This window comes from Myzus persicae, unplaced genomic scaffold, assembly GCF_001856785.1.
Source record: "Myzus persicae strain clone G006 unplaced genomic scaffold, MPER_G0061.0, whole genome shotgun sequence".
Classification (NCBI taxonomy): domain Eukaryota; kingdom Metazoa; phylum Arthropoda; class Insecta; order Hemiptera; family Aphididae; genus Myzus; species Myzus persicae.
The window spans coordinates 275,393-294,446 of NW_019104167.1; the positions used below are offsets into that span (position 1 = coordinate 275,393).

Consider the following 19,054-nt stretch of genomic DNA (forward strand, 5'->3'; position numbering starts at 1 on the left):
AAAGTGAGAAGGAAACATATTGGAAATTCTAAGACAATATAATTTTAATACAATAAACTATATTATTTTAATTTAAAACTAATGAAAAAATAAATCCTAAAAACCTTAAAATTACTCTTCATACCGTCAACTCTAATTAATATTTTATTTAAATGTTGTTATATTTAATGATACATTAGGTTTTGAGATCAAATTTTATAATTTTTTTCTGATTAAAAAATCATTAATTAGTGTTAACTGTATTGAAGTTATTAAATAATTATAAGAACTGGTACAAGTTGAGTTTAAATAACACGTTTGTTCTGGGAACGAGGATTCGTCGCTAAACACCCAGGTGGTCACCCATCCTAGAGTTAGCGATGCCGGACGATGCTTGACACAATTGGGGACTACGGCCAACCACCGAGCCACAACAGGCCTAAAGAGTATTCTTATTATTTGTATTTATTGCATACAACATATTATTTTGTGTACCAAATTGATTATAAATAAATACGTTATTATTTTTTATTGATTCACGAGCCATCATGCCTACGAATAGAGTTTTAACCATACCATAGGAAAATTACGTACAAAAACCGTACCATAATTTATTACACAAGTAAAAGAGTACTCGTCAATTACACAACTATTTCAAGTACCAAGTACGGTATTTTTTGTTTTTAGATAATCATAACAATGCGTATGCCACTTGAAATATTACCTAAGTTAATATGATACAAGAATATTATTTAAAAAAACGACTTTAATCATTTAATACCAGTAGCTATTGTCTTTTTAATATTGTCCATCGCCTTTCTTAAACAATTATCTAAGTCAAAAATTTAAAATACTCCTTTTTTAATTTTATATGGTCATAGAATGTTATCGTTCATCCAAATTATACGATCTGTTGTGTTTCATCATAATAAATCGACAATTTTTTAATTTTTTTTTTAATACTTAGATAATACCGTAGAAGTGCCATGTTTGGAACACAATTAAAATTTCTTACAAATAATTAATAATTACATTAGTGCAACTGTCAGAAAAGTAGTGAATGAATTCTTTAATGTTGACGAATGTTTTTTTTTAATAAAAGGTCATGAAAATGTAGTTTTTTTTGTATAGTTTCTACTTTTAAGACAAATAGGTAGGTATATAAAAAATATTGAAATATTGTAAACCTTTCAGTAATTATTTTGTATAAAGTAGGGTCCCATAATAAGGAAACTAATTATTGTTAAAGATATTTTATATTTGTTAATCAATTTCCAATTGTTTTATTTTTATATTTTGAAACAAAATATTTTTTTGTGTTCTTCGATTATATAAATCAAATTTCGTAATAGTTAATTTTTTTTGTTATACTTAAATATTTTAAGTTTATATGAGCGAAAATTATAATTTTAAAATTCAAATTTAACAGAAGTATGGCACTTTTACGTTAGTAATTACATTTTCCTAATATATAATCTTAACAGAAATTATGGAGCTTAAAATATTGAAATACCTGTAAGTACATTTACAAGTGTGAAGTCATGGGACATACTGCATGCAATGTGGTACATAATTCATAGTTCTGTATCATTTATAATAAAAATTTAAGTCATATAATTTTTCATTATTTAATATTGAATAGAGCTCGCTTTAATGATTTGATTGAGCTATTTATTTTTTTTTTTTTGTAGGGGGAAGATCGCTTATTACGATACTGTCTCGAGTGTCTCCAATATGTCTTACTGTCCTCTGGCTTCCCCTGCAGAGAAATCATTATTTAGATTATTACAAGAAATATGATGTTGTTGACTTTAGCATTTTTTAAAAAATTTTAGGCGTTTTTAGTTAGGTATAAATGCATTTTTTTTGTACTTCAACATAATTTTATGTAGTTTGTAGATAATGAGGGGAATTTTTTGTTGAGTTAATATATTTTTTTTTTTTAATTTTTTTTTAAAATTATATTTAAATAATTTCATACATAATTTTTATTGTAATATAAACTTTAAGTTTAAACATTTTGCCACTGTCTATTAATTTATTTTACAATTTGTATTTTGAATTCTTCTGACATACATTTGCATACCTATATCTTAAAATTAATTATTATTTTTAAATTACATTTGTTTCACTTATTTTAGTAGATTTTTGGAGCTTGGGGGAGGGGGTCGGATAATGTGTTTTAGCTATAGATTTGTTTTAACTAGAGTCTATCATAAATTTAGCATAGTGATGTCGAGGTCGTATTTTTGGTTGCGGTTCCTGTATGGCTATGTATACGAATTTGTATTTGCAATAGATTTTGGGGCATTTTTGAGTTTCTTTTCGGTCACCTTAGTATGTTTTTTAGATTATCAACGTATTTTTTCTACTGTTGTTACCAGGGCCATGAATTAGTTGCATTTGCATGTTTTTTTTGCTACACTGTATACAATTATCGATTTAGCCAAATATTTGTTTTAACTTATTTATGGTTGAAATATGAAATCTTTTTTGCACATTTTTTAATTTTTCAGTGCATATTTTCCCTGTTTTTAGTGTATAAAAGCATGCATATTTAAAACTTTTTAGTGCATTAAATTCACAACTCTGGTTAACATTTACTATGGTTAAGGTTAAGTATGATTGGAAGTAAAAGTAATAACTCATAAGTAAATTTTACTAACATAGTTATCACTTTTTCTTCCAATCATATTTCATTATTTTAATCACAGTGAATGTTAACTGTCTACCATCTACATCTTCTTCAACTTGATGACACTTAAGAGGATGTCAGATTTTTAGGGCACGATCTATTTCTCTCTGTGCCCCACCTACAACAAAGCAAATGGATGCATTTAGCAGAATCAACTATTTTTAAAGAAAAAATATACGGTTGGTCCTGTTAAACATAAATTTGCTTTGTTGTGCGTTGGACACAGAGAGAAATAGGTAGTGATGCTCTGACATCCTACCCACGACCTTTTTATTCTAAAGTCAAGGTTTTCAACTTATCAACTTGGTAGTTTCAGCCAAATTGTCGAGTGGCTTTTGCAATTTAATATTCTTTCCTACGTATTCGACATTGTTAACCCAACTATTCTACCTCCACATTTCCAATTATCTCTTCCCCTTCCCTATCCCACCAACACCCTCCATCGACAGGTTAGGTTCTCTCACTACCTCTCTGTCTCCCTCTCTCATCTCTCTCTCTCTCTCTCTCTCTCTCTCTCTCTCCCTCTCTCTCTTTCTCATACACAATCTATGCTCCCAGTCTCTATAGTACTTACAGGTCATCATACCTGATAAACGGTGAAAAATTTAAATATAACTAAAAAAAATTAAAAAATTAAAAAAATATCTGACCAATATCATAATTTTTATCATGATTTTATTGATAACCGGAATAGTGTTATACCACTAGTTACAATACAATTAAATTGAAAAGTTGAGGCAATATACAAACCCTGATAAATTAACAATATCAAAAGAAACCTATTGAAAAATAAAAAGTACATACCCCATGTCATCTGCTATACAACATAGACACATAGACTTTGAAACACTGTAACGTTAACTCAGTTCACACTGCGTAATATGTCATTTTATTCCTAATTGGCAATTTTTAACTGACGAATACCATCTCTGAAATAACACGCAGTCTTTCGATAAAACGTTCAACAATATACTTATAAGCTATGTTTTTATCAATTACAGATACTATATAGCTAAAATAAATTGTTTGATGTTTAGCTTTTTTCTTACCTATAGGCACCTAGTTATTATGTATTAATTTGTTTTAAATATTTTATTCAAGAAATTATTAGTTTTATACGTTACGAAAGTAATATTTTTTCACTAGTAACGACAAGTCTAGATACTATCTTCTAGAACTCGGCTCATTTTTGTTTTAATAATAGTTTATACAAGGACTAATTACTATAACTGTTAGCAAGTGTGTTTATTTCATTTCAATAGTTTACGATTTTTTTTTTTGTTTTTATTTAACTTAAGCCCGGCGACTAAGGCCATTAGCTGTTGTAGGGGTTATGAACTGTGGTAGAGGTAAGGTTGGTACCGTAGGTTGTTGATACGACTGTTACGGTAAATACGTGTGTGTGTGACAAGGTTTTTAACTTCTATGAAACCGGGTGGTCACCCATCCGGGAGCTAGTAGCTGTGACCGTCACTTACTCCCAGTCGTATTCCGCGATTGGTAGCAGCCAACGCGCCACGCCAAGCCATTTACAAATATTATATAAATTAATTAGATATTTATTTTTGAAGTGTTGTGAAAATTAATAATTATTGCAATAAAGTAGAGTTAGATATTATGTAATGTTTCAGGATTTTGGAGGATATAAGAACGCCTATGTGTATGTATTACACTATATATAAGGATACGTTTCTAGTATATACAAGTTTATTTTTTATAATAAATTGTGCTTTTCATTGTGTATTAGAAATATAATGAAATACTTTAAAAGTTTCAAGTATCTGTATAAATAATAAAAAAATTGAAATTATTAGAACAACCATGACAAAATTTAAAATGTTGTCACGAGAATTGTGAATTGTCTCCGATGAGTGACGACGATCGGATTTTGCCATAGATGATAGATATCATAGTATAGTATGACATCGTCATCAGTTTTCGTGTTTTTTACTTCTTTGGATGACACGATTCATTTTTTATTTCAGATTATTTTAATGCTTTTAATTATATGTTAAACAATAATTATTTGTAATCTTTTTCGTTTTAAAGGCAGTTTCAAAAACATATATACATTATTAATATCAGTTGCAAATTTTTTTTAAATTAAAAATTACATTTACTTGTTAAAATCTATAATTATTTTATGTATATGGTACATTAGTTACCAGTGTTGGTTAGTAACGTAACGCAAAGTAATTTCTATATGAAGTGTTATTCCTGAATTGATGCTCTCTTACATTTGAAATTTTTTTTTGTGGTTTTTGGAAGCTTAATGTTACTCTTTGCAACTCTGCATTTAAAAGTTAGATCAAAAATAGAAATTATGATAATTGTAAAAAATAAAAACTCAAATTTAGTTATCTTTTTAAACAAATTTTTTGTTGTGGGTCCAAATCATTTTTTTCATTCGAAAGTTTTTAAAAATTCAATCATTATTGCATAATTTAAATATAAGTACAGTTTTTAAACAAACTATTCTCATATAGGTACACCAGTACACCACCATGTTGGACAAAATGGTCTAAGAGATTTTGACGGTAAATTGTTTTCAATCTGGAGATCATTAAAAATTGATTGTCTTTTAGGTGAATTTCTAACAAATATTATTAACAAACTTCATTAAAACCAAAAAATGAAGAGATTTTTCTACTGTCATCAGCACAAGTAAGGTCAATGTTTGTGCTGAAAATGAACATACAATGCACGTGGCTGGTGGCTTAATATTATTTATTCTTTTTTGAAACCCAGTAATATGTTTATATGTCCACTTACGTATTAGCAGCACCTCGTAAAATTGTACTCGACAATCCGACAAACTCAATTCAAATTGAGATATAATACGCATTAGTTAATAGTAAATATAACGTTGCATCATCAGTAAATTTGGTTTAAAAAAATTCCAGAAATAATTCTAAAACATGGAATTTTTCGGTGAAACACGATTGTGTACGGTCTTTTTCTGTAACTTTGAAGCATTGTTGCCACTTGCTTTGAACAATTTTGGTTTACCATTTTTACCTTTTCAAGATAATATCCAAAATGTGAACTCATAATTTTTTTCCCCGATTGGATGTTTGTTTTCTGACTACATTTTAAATATACATACGTAGAGAATGGTTGTTTATTAAATTTGGACACAATAAGAGCCATCCGAAAATCCTCGGTGAAAATTAATCTGTATATAATTGCTATAATAACTCTATAATTTTGCATTATTTTTTATTTTTTAAAGTACGACAAATGGATCTGAAAGTATTTATCGAACTTACAACGCTCAATTTCATATCTCCCATCTTTCTGTCCATGTAGATTTAAATATTTTAAAAGAAACACAAGAGGAAACACGTACGAAAATTCAATCAGTATTTAAAAGTCGTATTAAAAAATGGAAAATGTTGATTTAGTTCGTATAAAAGAAGCCATGAAGAATATAACAAGTATAAAATTCATAAAAATATTATAACATATTTGTTAAAAATTTGTTTTTTAAGTGATACCAAGGTATAACATTTTTAATTATATTATTTCAACCTTATATTATTTTGTACACTATATTATAACATGTTTGTTAAAAATTAAGTTTTTAAGTGGTACCATAACTTAAGTAATTTTTTCAAAATTTATATCTTACTGATCACAAATAAAAACATAAATTCGTCGACGTTGCAAATTATATGCAATTATTTGACTTTTGAGATAAATATTAAAGTTAATGGTTTAACGCAGGCAATCGTGCGGTTGTGTGGTACCCGAATTTTTTATCAACAGTAATTCTAAAACATATTGAAACATATTCTTTACTATCGGTAATCGGTTGTTGCTATACAAGTATGATAGGAAAATGTTTACAATTTTTAATTTGCCTAACTAAGTTTTTTTGCACATACTTTGAGAGTGATTATGTTATAATTTCATAATTTATCAATATCGAAAAAAAAGTTTATCTTTCTCAGTTATTTTATTAGGAATATAACTAGTACTTTGAGGGCGTTTTAAAATTTGAGAGCCGTAGGTTGCTGAGCTTCGCCTTATGGTTATGAAGCTCGGGGGGGGGGGGGNGCAGTCCCTGAGTGGCTGAGCCCTCTGTACACGGCGCTCCTGTTATTAGTTAAGTATATAGCTTATTGAAATCGGTCAGGTAGTTACTACCTACTTGCTAGTTTCTGAGACTAGTCGATAACAATTTTGCGTTCGTTCCAGTAACTTATTATCGTTTCTTTACACAAAATTACTACCTACAACTAATAACATAAAAAATTCGAATTAAAAAATAGTACAAACATATATTATAAGCAATTTAAATAAAATATAGTACACTCATCTGTTTAAATTTTAGTTTATTTTCTCCGATTTTTGATGTGAAAACATACTACATAGGTACTCAACCTAATAGATATCAGCTGACAGAAATGTATTGCAATTTCGTGCTGATTTACGAAAACGCGTTTCTGCGTTAGGTAGGTACCGTAATGAACACGAGTTGCCAATGGCTAATCTCAGAAAATACTTGTCCGACTTCAATAAAATCGATATCAATAGATTCCTATAGATTTAAGACAGAATTTACTGATTATAGCTATTATTAGTGAAATCCTAACTATGCATAAACTATATTAATTTGATTTCCATCAATTTGTCATATACCTACTTATCCATATTGTATTTCATTTATATACCACTAATACCATATTATTTTAAGTAGAATGTTAGAGTAATTATAGTAGGTGAGGACGCGAGGCCTACTACCTGGCTACCTATTAAGTATTTGAATCATTCAATTTAGTTACTTGTTACAATTATTTAATCTCTTATACATTAATAGATATAAGATAATGCATTTATGAGTTTAAGATTAACGGAATTATTGAAAAACTGTTTGAAACATAAAAATTGAAATAACTACCTAAACTTTCTATTTTTTGTACAAAAATTATAAATACTACGATGATCCTATCAATTATATCGAAGCATATTTTACTAAATAGTAAATACTCGCTTATAGTTACAAAGCGCTTCCTCTTTTTTTTCCATTATTTATATTCATGTATAATTATACGTATCTACGGTAGCCAAGTAATTACGTAAGTGCAAGCTAAATTAACTTAAAGTAACTCGTTTTATAATTCATATAACAGGCATCTATGAACTACGTAAGTCTATTGTGTATAATACATATACATGGCTATAAATTATTATAATTTATAACCATTTCTCTCTTTTTTTTGTTTTACTTATAATTAATACCTACCTAGTCATTAAAATATATAAGATTTGTTGATTGGGTGGATTCCATTTAAGTTATGACATTAAGATAGTATACATCACTGAGATAGGTTCATTTGCAATTGTATGCACTGTAGTACAATAATACAATACAATACACATCATATATTTATTAATTAATTAATCTTAACAAGTGTTAATTTTATTTTTGTTGGGTACTGAGTACTGACTTGTATGAAGAGTTATCGTATACTCGACGTATCAGCCGTATCCCGATAATTTGTATTTCTTTCCGTAATACACAATATTATTCAAAATATTTACTGAAATATTATTTGATTTCGACAATTTAGAACGAGAATTACCATACCAGATACATATAATTGTATGATTTGCCTTAGAGGAAAAATATTTTGGAAATAAATATTAAATAATAATAATTATCTGATGATTTCTTCTTATTATTATTTGCTCGTCTTGGAAGGTTGGCACTAGAAACAATGTTGTTGCACATGGTGATAGACGTCTCACAGTCAGCTGATTAGAGTTCCACCCATTTTTTTTCAAGTCGCGGTCGCTCCATTCACCGCCAGTAGCAGCACTGCATGAGTTGTGGCTTACTGAGTCGTCTTTCAATCGAAAAAGGATACGCCCGTGCAGATATTCAAGTGAGTATAATATTTAATAATTAATTTTTCAACCAAAGTGTTTCCTTTCATTTCAATACGATTGTACTTCTGTTTACACCAACTTTACGGTAATCCTTATTTTTGACGTTGCACCCTTACCTCCCGTTATCAACACTTATCAACCCTTTGATGGTTTCCTCCCAGTTTGGACGACGTTGGCTGTGGCCACGGCCAACACCCTCAAGTCTATATTAACGAAATATTTTAATATGAAGCATTATTTACCGTCAAATTCTGAGTTAAATACCGAAATTGTGCATGTGAATATGTCTCCTAGTTTATTGTCAATCCTAACCTAATTAACTTGGGATCCGCCTTATTTTTGGATATCAATTAACTAAATGGTAATTGTGTTTAATTGAGTACACTATTATGGTACTGATTTATTTGTTCATGAGCTTCTAAACCGTATTTGAATCATATCTATATTTATTAGTACCAATAAAATTATGTAATTTATTAAAAATATATTTATGTAAATAAAAGAACCCAGATAATGAATTAAATTCATGGTAAAATATTTACAGTGATTTATGGTTTACATCTTAATACCTGTAGATGCTTGTTGTTCTATCTAACTTATATAATATTTTCTAAACTAAGCTACAATATTTTTAGTTGAATCTTTTCCTTTATGTCAGTTCATGTACCACTTGTTACATTGTATGTATACTTGTTTTTCTTATAATTTAAATTGCACACTTCATTTACAACATTTGCCTGTATTGTAAATTAGTATATGTTATTAAGTATGTGGAATTCTATTGTATCTTGTTGGGGAACATTAGGTAAAATATTTTATTTATTTATTTATATTATTGATTTCAACAAAAAAAATTTGATATTTTATTGAAGAATACAATATGACTTAAGATAATAGATACTTAATACATTAAACTAGTACCTATATTTTCTTTTATTTGTAATTGTGGGTACCTACTGACTTACTATTATTTATTATTTTTCCTTGTCAGCCTTTTACAATGTACCTACATAAATAATAAATGTTGTAATATTTTAAAAGATTTTTTCAAGTACTTAAAATAGATATCTGTTTTACTTAACTTTTTCTTTACAATCCAGATAAAAATCGTTCAAAAATGACTTCGTTAAACACTTTTGAGGATGAAGAACAGGAAAGTTCATATGGGTTTGTCTTTGCTGTGTCTGGACCAGGTTAGTACTATTACTTTTGTTTAATTCATTTGATTTTTGTGCAGTGTTATTTTGTTTTTTATATATCTTTAACATTGTTTTTTGTTTTTAGTCGTTACGGCTGAAAAGATGTCTGGTTCAGCTATGTACGAACTGGTTCGTGTAGGATACTTTCAGCTGGTTGGTGAAATTATTCGTTTAGAAGGTGACATGGCTACAATCCAGGTTAATAAGATCAAAATGATTGTTTTATCTAATATAATAGTTCCATACATAATCATGTAATATATTTATTACTCTAGGTTTATGAAGATACATCTGGTGTTACTGTTGGTGACCCGGTTTCAAGGACTGGAAAACCACTTTCTGTAGAATTAGGCCCTGGCATTTTGGGAAGTATATTTGATGGTATTCAACGACCATTAAAAGACATTAATGAGCTCACCCAAAACATCTATATTCCCAAGGGTGTTAATATACCTGCTTTAGGTCGTAATGTGTCATGGGATTATAACTCATCTAATATAAAGATCGGAAGCCATATAACTGGTGGAGACCTCTTTGGTCTTGTCCATGAAAATACTCTTGTTAAACATAAGTTAATGTTGCCACCTAAAGCTAAGGGAACCGTTGTTTTCCAAGCTCCACCGGGAAACTATAAAGTTGATGTAAATATAATTAATATTGTTATTATTGTAAAACAACAATTCAGTTATTATTTTGTTTCCTAGGATATTATATTGGAAACAGAATTTGATGGAGAAAAATCATCGTTCACTATGTTGCAAGTTTGGCCCGTACGTCAGCCACGCCCAGTCACTGAAAAATTGCCTGCCAACTATCCACTTCTAACAGGACAACGAGTACTTGACTCTCTATTTCCGTAAGTTAATGAGCTATAAGTATTAAGTTCTAATTAACTTAAATAAATTATTTGTATCTATTTAGTTGTGTACAAGGTGGAACAACAGCTATTCCTGGAGCTTTTGGTTGTGGTAAAACTGTAATATCTCAAGCTTTATCAAAGTATTCAAATTCTGATGTTATTGTGTATGTTGGTTGTGGAGAACGTGGTAATGAAATGGCTGAGGTAAAAATACTCTATTAATTTATAAAATACATTTAAGTTTTTATATTTATTAATTGTTATTAATATACACTAAGTCTTGTGAAGAAATTACTGGTTGGTGCCATATTATAATTTACCTCAAGTTATGAAAAAAAACCGCTTTAAAGAGTGTGTAACTTTTTTATTTTACAAAATAACCTACCACACATTTACTTATCTTCAAAATTTTATTGTTTTTTTTTTTTTTTTTAAAGCATTTATTTTGCTACCAACTAAGGTTGATACACAATCAAACAAAATATTTTCATTAAATTAAAAAAAGTTTGCAAAAATGAGTATTTTTGAAAAGAAATTGTGTATGACCCTAAATAACGCCAAAATTACTACAATTTTTATTTTTATTTTATTTATCTTCAGAAAGGACTAGAAAAGCAAAATGTCAAGGTATTCTAGGTGTTATTCTGTAGAACAATAAAATAAAAATATTATCTAGTAAATATGGCGTTTTTTTTAATTTTATGAAATCACTGTACATTTCTTGTTTGATTGTGTGCCAATTGATAGCACAATAAAATAGCATTTAAATAAAATAAAATTTTAAAAGTTTTGAAGATACATCAACAAATGCACAGTAGGTTTTGTTTTGTTTGAAAAAAATTTGAACTGCCCATAAATCAAAAAATATAAAATTTAAATCCACCCTTTAAATCTATTTTTTTTTCGGAACTTGAGTTATACTGTTATGCATAATTATGTATTTATATCACTAATGGTCTATATTGTACAATTATTAATTAGGTATTGGGAGATTTCCCAGAACTGTCGATTGAAGTTGATGGTGTAACTGAATCTATCATGAAGAGAACTGCATTAGTTGCAAATACTTCTAACATGCCTGTAGCTGCTCGAGAAGCTTCAATTTATACTGGTAATAACTAACAATAAATATTATGTCAGTGTTTATATAAACCTCATAATGATTATTTTAATACTTAATAAATTATGATTTTTAGGTATTACTTTATCTGAGTACTTCAGAGATATGGGATATAATGTATCTATGATGGCCGATTCAACTTCTCGTTGGGCTGAAGCTTTGCGTGAAATTTCTGGTCGTCTTGCTGAAATGCCTGCTGATAGGTATATTAAAGAAATATATTTATTAATTTATATTTATTAAATTAAATGTGTTTATTGTGTATTAGTGGTTATCCTGCATACTTGGGTGCTCGCTTGGCTTCCTTCTACGAAAGAGCTGGCAGAGTAAAATGTCTAGGTAACCCTGAACGGGAAGGTTCAGTTAGTATTGTTGGAGCTGTCAGTCCTCCAGGTGGTGACTTCTCTGATCCAGTTACATCAGCTACATTAGGTATTGTGCAAGTGTTTTGGGGTTTGGATAAGAAATTGGCTCAACGTAAACACTTTCCTTCCATTAATTGGCTTATTTCATACAGGTATTAATGACAATTACTAATTATTTTAAGAATATTTTTGAACAATAATTTATGGTTTTAGTAAGTATACAAGAGCTTTGGATGACTTCTATGACAAAAACTTCCCTGAATTTGTGCCTCTAAGAACCAAGGTTAAGGAGATTTTACAAGAAGAAGAAGATTTATCTGAAATAGTACAGTTGGTCGGTAAAGCATCACTAGCTGAATCCGACAAAATTACATTAGAAGTTGCTAAACTATTAAAAGATGACTTTTTACAACAAAACAGGTAATTTATCTGGTTTGGTTGATGGTAGTCACATATTTTGATATTATCGTATAATTTTTAATATTCTTTTAGTTATTCGTCATATGATCGTTTTTGTCCATTTTACAAAACTGTTGGAATGTTACGAAATACTATTGCCTTTTATGACATGGCACGTCATGCCGTTGAGTCAACAGCCCAATCTGAAAATAAGATAACTTGGTCTGTAATCAGGGACAGTATGGGCAATATCCTATACCAGTTATCGTCCATGAAGTTCAAGGTAAAATACATAATTTTTTTATTACAGAACATTTTTTTTTTATTGATTGTGTACATTAATAGGACCCGGTTAAAGATGGCGAAGCTAAAATCCGTGCTGACTTTGATCAGTTATATGATGATATCCAGCAAGCTTTTAGGAATCTGGAGGATTAAAAGTATTTTTCACGTTAATACATCGTTATTCAAAAACAAAACAAAAGTTTGTAAAAAAAAAAAATATATATTATAATGAATTGTTGTTGTTTACTCCAGCTTAAGTAAAATTAGCGCACATCATAGAATGAAACTGTGGTGACGGATGTAAGATTCTTTTTGTTTTTAAACTTGTTGTTTATGTGTGTCACCATCAAAATTTTTTTTATTATTATTATTATTTCATTTTATTCGTCATTCCATTCTTGTAGATTTCTTTCACATTAAGTGAAGTATTATTTTATAATTTAATTTTAATTCGACAATAATCAACCATACCATGTGAATTTTATAAATTAATTTCTGTTTCGATTAATCATCATTTAAAGATATGAATACACTCATTATCATGTAAATATAAATTATTTATTATGAAATTGCCTATTATAATAATAATTCAATAAAATAGTTCAATCAGTACTATTAAAATTATTTTTTATCTTTTGGGCATAACTAAGCATTTGTGAAATTGTTTTCCACAAAATTGAAAAGAATGTAAGTGTTCTAAAATACCGCAAGAATACTATTTATATTTTCTAAAATTTCAATTAATTATTCGTTATGTTCTTTTTTTGGATAGTTAAATATGGTTTTTCCTCATGAATGATTGTTTTGTTGTTTTTAATTATATTATAATTATATTATAGTCTATGAATTATATTAAATAACGTAGGGGTTTTATTCTTATGAAAGATACCATTATAGTGTACTCGGTAAATTTAATATTTGTAAAATATTATTAGGTAATCTGTTATCAATGATAATTAACAAATACATTCCAAATTTATTGTAAAATTGTATTTATTTGTTTAATTTGAACATCCTTTTCTTTAAATAATGTCTGTGTCATGTTTTCTTTTTCCTAGTAAATAAAATGATGTTTCTATAGTCTGTATTAGCTATGACTTATTACTATCATTGTAACACTCGTAGTATGTACCAATATATTTAAATTGATAAAGAGTTTGAAAATACAAAAATTATAGAAAGGTAGTTAGATATTATCTATATTTGTGTAAAAGACAAATTCAACAAAATAAATTTCAAATAATATTTTCATCTTGATTGCAACAATTTATAGTCTATAAACAATACACAATGTATTTCAATGTGTTATGCAGAAATTTAAAATTTATAATATCAACAAAGATTGCTTTGAATATTTATGAAATATATACATATATTTTTTGAAAGAGCACATAAATATTATCTCTATAATTCACAGTATACAGTGTTAGTATCAAAACATGTTTACAGGAAAAACTTTCAAGCCTGAGCGCTGTAGAATAGTTGGATTTTGTTAATTTTATTGATTTGAAAAGATAACATTTTCCGGGTCAGTTCAAAGTAATGATTATATTAACAGAAATATGCATTTGTAATTACAATATTTGTTATTTTTCAAACGTATTTTGCAAGCACTATTTAAGGTGAAAGGAAAATTATCAAAATACGACTTGTTAAGGAGGCATGAGAGTTTACTGTGAAGTAATTTTTATTGATATAATACAAAATATCAACCCCTTATAAATAAAAATAGGGCAGTCGATTTGTAGAAGTGTTATATTTAAAGTACTAATTAAAATATGAAATTAATTCAAATTGTATAGAATTGCTGTAATTTGAAAACTCGCTCTGACACTCTTAACAACTATGATTATGTCTATACTAAAATGTATTAATAAGGTGGATGATAAGTAATCTAAATTGATTTATTGATATTATTAAATATAGTTTGTTTAATGTATAGTGACGAACAGTTTATAGATTCAGTCTTAACATTTTCTTTATATTGCCTAGATTAGTTGTTATCAATTAGTTTTGAAAGAGTCCGAATGAAAAAAATGTTGAAGGTCATCAAGAGTTAAATACATTTGGGCTTACACAGAGAAAACAAAATTTGGATTGAAGAAAACATTTTTGGTGGTCCATTTATTTTTCCTTCATGGTCCGAATCCACACGGCAAGCCAATATTGCCCACCCCTGACATAGTTATTTCCCTGGATGATAAGTTAGGGTTGTAACCTAACCTAACCTATCTACTCGTTTTATATTCTAAGCAGAACGACAAATGACATTGTTTTCAACTTTGATATTATCTTTCCTGGTAAAAAGGCGAATCTAGTTGGTACCTTTGGGAGGTCAACACTTAAAATTCCCAGTACTTAACTTATTGATAAAAATTATGCAATATTTCATGTAATGGTCTGTAAACTATATTAAATTTAATATGATAATATTATAAATAAATATGATGTAAAAGTACAAAAATATAACCATATTAAATTTATTTAAAGCACAGCAATGCATTATGTTAAAATATATAATAAATAGTACTGATAGTTGGAGCATAATCATTGAATGCATAGTGTTTGTTGGTAAGGGTCTTTTTTTCAAAGGACAAGGCTTTTTATCCCTAGTTTCCAATAAGCATGGTAAATTTTAAGCAACAATCAACATTCAACACAACAAAATAGGTTTTGTAATAAAAATAAAAATTTTTTTTTTAAAATTAGTATATTTTTATTTTCTTTGTTATTGCTATATAGTTTCCTATTTAAAAATATAAGTTAAATAATAATAATAATAATAATAAATACATCATAACATTTATATAATAATGAATGATATTAAGTTTTTTAACCTCTTAACCAAATAATTATTAAACCAAAAAATTAATAATGTAATAAATGTTTGAATAAAAATAACAAAAAAATAAAAAACAAAAAAAAATTAGCTTACTATAATTGTAATGTAGGTATATAGCATAATATTATTAATTATTATCATGTAACACTTATTAGTAACTACATACAACATATTGTATGGGAAATCGTACAAAATTGTGATTGTCCTTATTTTAAAATGTAATAATTATATTTATCATAAAATGTTATTTTAATCAAAAAACAAGAGTTCTAGCTTCATATTTGAAATGAAAATAATCAAAAATCAAATAAAGATATTTTTAAGATATAATATTTGATATGTTAGGTAGTGGGAGCTACAGTGAAATTACACTATGAATCTTTTGACTAAAATTTGAAATTGTTCATCACATTTTAACAATATAGAGTATGCATTTGTATACACCTGTATTTATAATGATATTATCAACAGTGATAAAATTATGATAAACTAAAATAAAATAAAATTGTATAATAGGAAAAATAAAATAAATTTAGGTATCAGAGATAAAATAAACATGATCAAATTATCTTGAAAAGAAAAAAGTAATGGCACATAACTGATAAACAAATATGCATTAAAATAATCTATTAAAATGTAATTTATAAAAATACTAATTTTGTGTAATTAAAATTTTTTAAAATAAAACGTATGTTTTTATTTCATAATGATAAGTTAATACTTATTTATTACTAAATTAACATTAAATAGGTTTTTAAGAACAATATAAAGATGACAGTTATTTTTGATCTTTATTTTGCAGCGTTGAAAAATTAAACAACTATACAACTAATGATTAAAATACTAAGATTTTAGTACAGAAAATATACAACTATTTTGACAGAAAAATACATTTTTATAAAATTTAACATTCTGCATATAAAACTAGTTGATGTTATCTCACACCGCTACAAAATGATCTTATTTTTATTCTTTTGAAATGAAACAATGAAAGAAAAATTGGTGAAAAAGTTATTTTATACGTGCCTAACTATAAAAATTATTAACATTTTGATATGTAAACATGTATTTTAATCATTACATTCATAGTTAACAAATACTTATAATAATAATAAAAATAATAATAATACTATTAATATTGTACTACAATGTCATAATACTCTTTAATTTTCATGTCTTTCTGTTGTCATGACAGCTACAAGTTCAGTAACAACTTTACCTAGATCACCTATAAAGAATATATCAATTAACTCCTTTTTTTAAAAATATGTACTACAATAATACAAACCTAGATTTTTCCATTTCCATGAACAGCTAATAAATTATGGAATATATGTAGTATTAAAAATGTAATATATACAACTAACATTGACATAATAAATACAGGGTGATTCACCAAGCATGCTCACTCCCATTTTCCTTTTAATAATGAATTTTTTCAAATTCTGATTTTTAGAATTTTTAAATGTACTCAAAGACCATATAGTCAAATTCTTGAATTTCTCTGTATTGCTTATAAAGTGTCCTGTGGTGTTACAAAATTTTGTTTTTCAAATGAGAGCCCCCTCTTCACATGTACCACATTCAAAATTTGAATGAGTAGTTTCTTAGTTACTAAAATGATTGTATTAAGAATAATAGTCCTTAAAACTGGTTCTACATAAATATAAAATTGACAAAAAATTGGATCTAGTTTTCATTATACTAGGGCGGTTTTTACAAATTATTGATATCGATAAATTTATATAAATGACTACAATTTTCAAATAACCATAGTTCCATACCTTATAAACTCGTTACTATGGACCTTTTATCCTAAGAACTCAAATTTAAATAACTCAAAAACTTCTTGTACGAATTTTGATTTTGATACGTCAACAATTTCAGGAAAATTTAGTATAAAATCTCAAATTCTTGAGATATGGTCTTTAAGTATATTTAAAAATCAGATTTTTAACAACTTCATTATTGAATGAAGCATGCTTGATGAACCACTCAGTATATATTTAAAAAAACCATTATCAATCATTAAATAAAAATAATGACAATTTGCTTTGGTACTATCAGATTAGATTGTTAGATTTGAACACTTATGTTACATAGAAAAATGTTATTTTAAATTATATTTTACCTGCCATATGGTGTAAATTACCAACCGCATGATGAGATGCAGATATTGGTGGAGGAGGTGGTCTCTCCAAAGTATTACGACTGTTGTTTTCTGACCAATTTCCTAAAAAAAAGAATTAAAATAATAATGAAAAAAACGAGATTTACTCTAATTTATCCTTTTATAATCAATTATTTTAGACATACCTGATTTGTCAGAAGAACTTTGTAAAGGAGAATCACATGCTAATTGAGAAGCTGTCACTGACCTTGTTTGGAATGTTGCAGGCTAAAATTTACAAAATAAAAACAAACATACAATTTAATTAAAAATAATACTTAAAGTATTACAATTTTTATAAAAATATCATCTATTGAATAATGTTTTAATTATAAAACTGTTTTATTTGTAAAAATTAAAAATATCTTATAATATAATACTTTTGTCATTGTATACATAAATATATTTTTTATTTATTGAATTAAAGAATCAGAAACTATACGGTTACGGTTAGGTTAGTATGTATGTGGGACGACAATTTGTCCCTAAAAACCCTGTTGGTCATATGTTCGGGAGCTAGCAATGCTGGACAATGCTTGATCACATCACACATTAGCGACTGCGACCAACTATCGATACACACCAGGCCCCTTGTTGTAAATTGTAATAATGCATACTGCATACAATTGGTTTAAACTTTAAATATCATTGATATTGTATAAACATAGTCATTTACCTCTCTTCTCTTTTTTTTCCCATTAAATTACACAACTTATTGTATTATTTGTTTTAAACCGACAAAAAAATGTTTAAAAGTTGTATTAATTGTAAATTATAATCTTCAATTATTTGTTCATCATATGAATTTACATTATAAATTAAATGAATTAACTAGTTTGCTTAGTCTCATGGGCAGATAGGCCCATCAATCTTATATTCAGAGGCCCCATCCCAAAAATTAAAAATTAAATTAATAGTATAAAAGTAAATTTTTAGAGTACTGACTGGCGCCCTGGTGGCTGTACAGTATTAATGCGTATTTGTAATACTTGTATACTACATTAGGGGCTAGGGGCCTCAGTATAATCTCGTCGATAGCGATATAAATACATATGTATTTTGTTGTATGTACTATTGTGCTAAAACTAAATAATGTATAAAATGTAAATATAAATAAATATAATCAATGTTCGAATAACAAAAATAAACAACCATAATAATAAATAATTTCTTGATTAGTGAGAGCTAAGTATGATGTATCTACTATCTACGTGTATATACATCTTTGTATCGTAATAAATTTGAT

General features: G+C 27.4%; 2 protein-coding genes across 7 annotated transcripts in view; one reads left to right on the forward strand and one right to left on the reverse strand.

The window, feature by feature from the left end:
* The first annotated feature begins 8,444 nt into the window (after nucleotides 1-8,444).
* On the forward strand, nucleotides 8,445-13,283 carry LOC111039523 (V-type proton ATPase catalytic subunit A). Of its 3 annotated transcripts, none has more exons than XM_022323072.1 (12): nucleotides 8,445-8,565; nucleotides 9,670-9,762; nucleotides 9,854-9,966; nucleotides 10,044-10,409; nucleotides 10,473-10,624; nucleotides 10,690-10,831; nucleotides 11,609-11,738; nucleotides 11,824-11,950; nucleotides 12,016-12,264; nucleotides 12,326-12,532; nucleotides 12,605-12,794; nucleotides 12,857-13,283. In XM_022323072.1, exons 2-12 carry the CDS (start codon nucleotides 9,687-9,689, stop codon nucleotides 12,947-12,949), a joined length of 1,845 nt encoding a protein of 614 aa, XP_022178764.1. In that variant the 5' UTR covers nucleotides 8,445-8,565; nucleotides 9,670-9,686; the 3' UTR covers nucleotides 12,950-13,283. The 3 variants fall into 3 exon arrangements, with proteins under 3 accessions (XP_022178764.1, XP_022178765.1, XP_022178766.1); XM_022323073.1 differs by lacking the exon at nucleotides 8,445-8,565 and adding an exon at nucleotides 8,631-8,654; XM_022323074.1 differs by lacking the exon at nucleotides 8,445-8,565 and adding an exon at nucleotides 8,906-8,930.
* A 3,127-nt stretch (nucleotides 13,284-16,410) lies between these two features.
* The window catches only part of LOC111039507 (dystrophin, isoforms A/C/F/G/H-like), a 52,321-nt gene continuing 49,677 nt past the window's right edge, over nucleotides 16,411-19,054 (reverse strand). For 3 of the 4 annotated variants that reach the window (XM_022323040.1, XM_022323039.1, XM_022323042.1), the window contains exons 65-67: nucleotides 17,955-18,036; nucleotides 17,770-17,871; nucleotides 16,411-16,866 (exon numbers count right to left, since the gene is read on the reverse strand). In XM_022323040.1, the coding sequence (XP_022178732.1) occupies nucleotides 16,802-16,866; nucleotides 17,770-17,871; nucleotides 17,955-18,036 (249 nt within the window). In that variant the 3' untranslated portion in view covers nucleotides 16,411-16,801. Of the gene's footprint in view, nucleotides 16,867-16,926; nucleotides 16,953-17,769; nucleotides 17,872-17,954; nucleotides 18,037-19,054 lie in introns of all 4 variants that reach the window. The other variant, XM_022323041.1, reaches the window with a different exon arrangement.

Excerpts from the sequence above, each read along its gene's own strand:
- LOC111039523 (XM_022323072.1), top strand. The coding sequence starts at position 9,687 with ATGACTTCGTTAAACACTTTTGAGGATGAAGAACAGGAAAGTTCATAT. Across the intron at positions 9,763-9,853 it reads CTTTGCTGTGTCTGGACCAG|TCGTTACGGCTGAAAAGATG; the intron begins GTTAGTACTATT and ends TTTTGTTTTTAG. Across the intron at positions 12,265-12,325 it reads AATTGGCTTATTTCATACAG|TAAGTATACAAGAGCTTTGG; the intron begins GTATTAATGACA and ends TTATGGTTTTAG.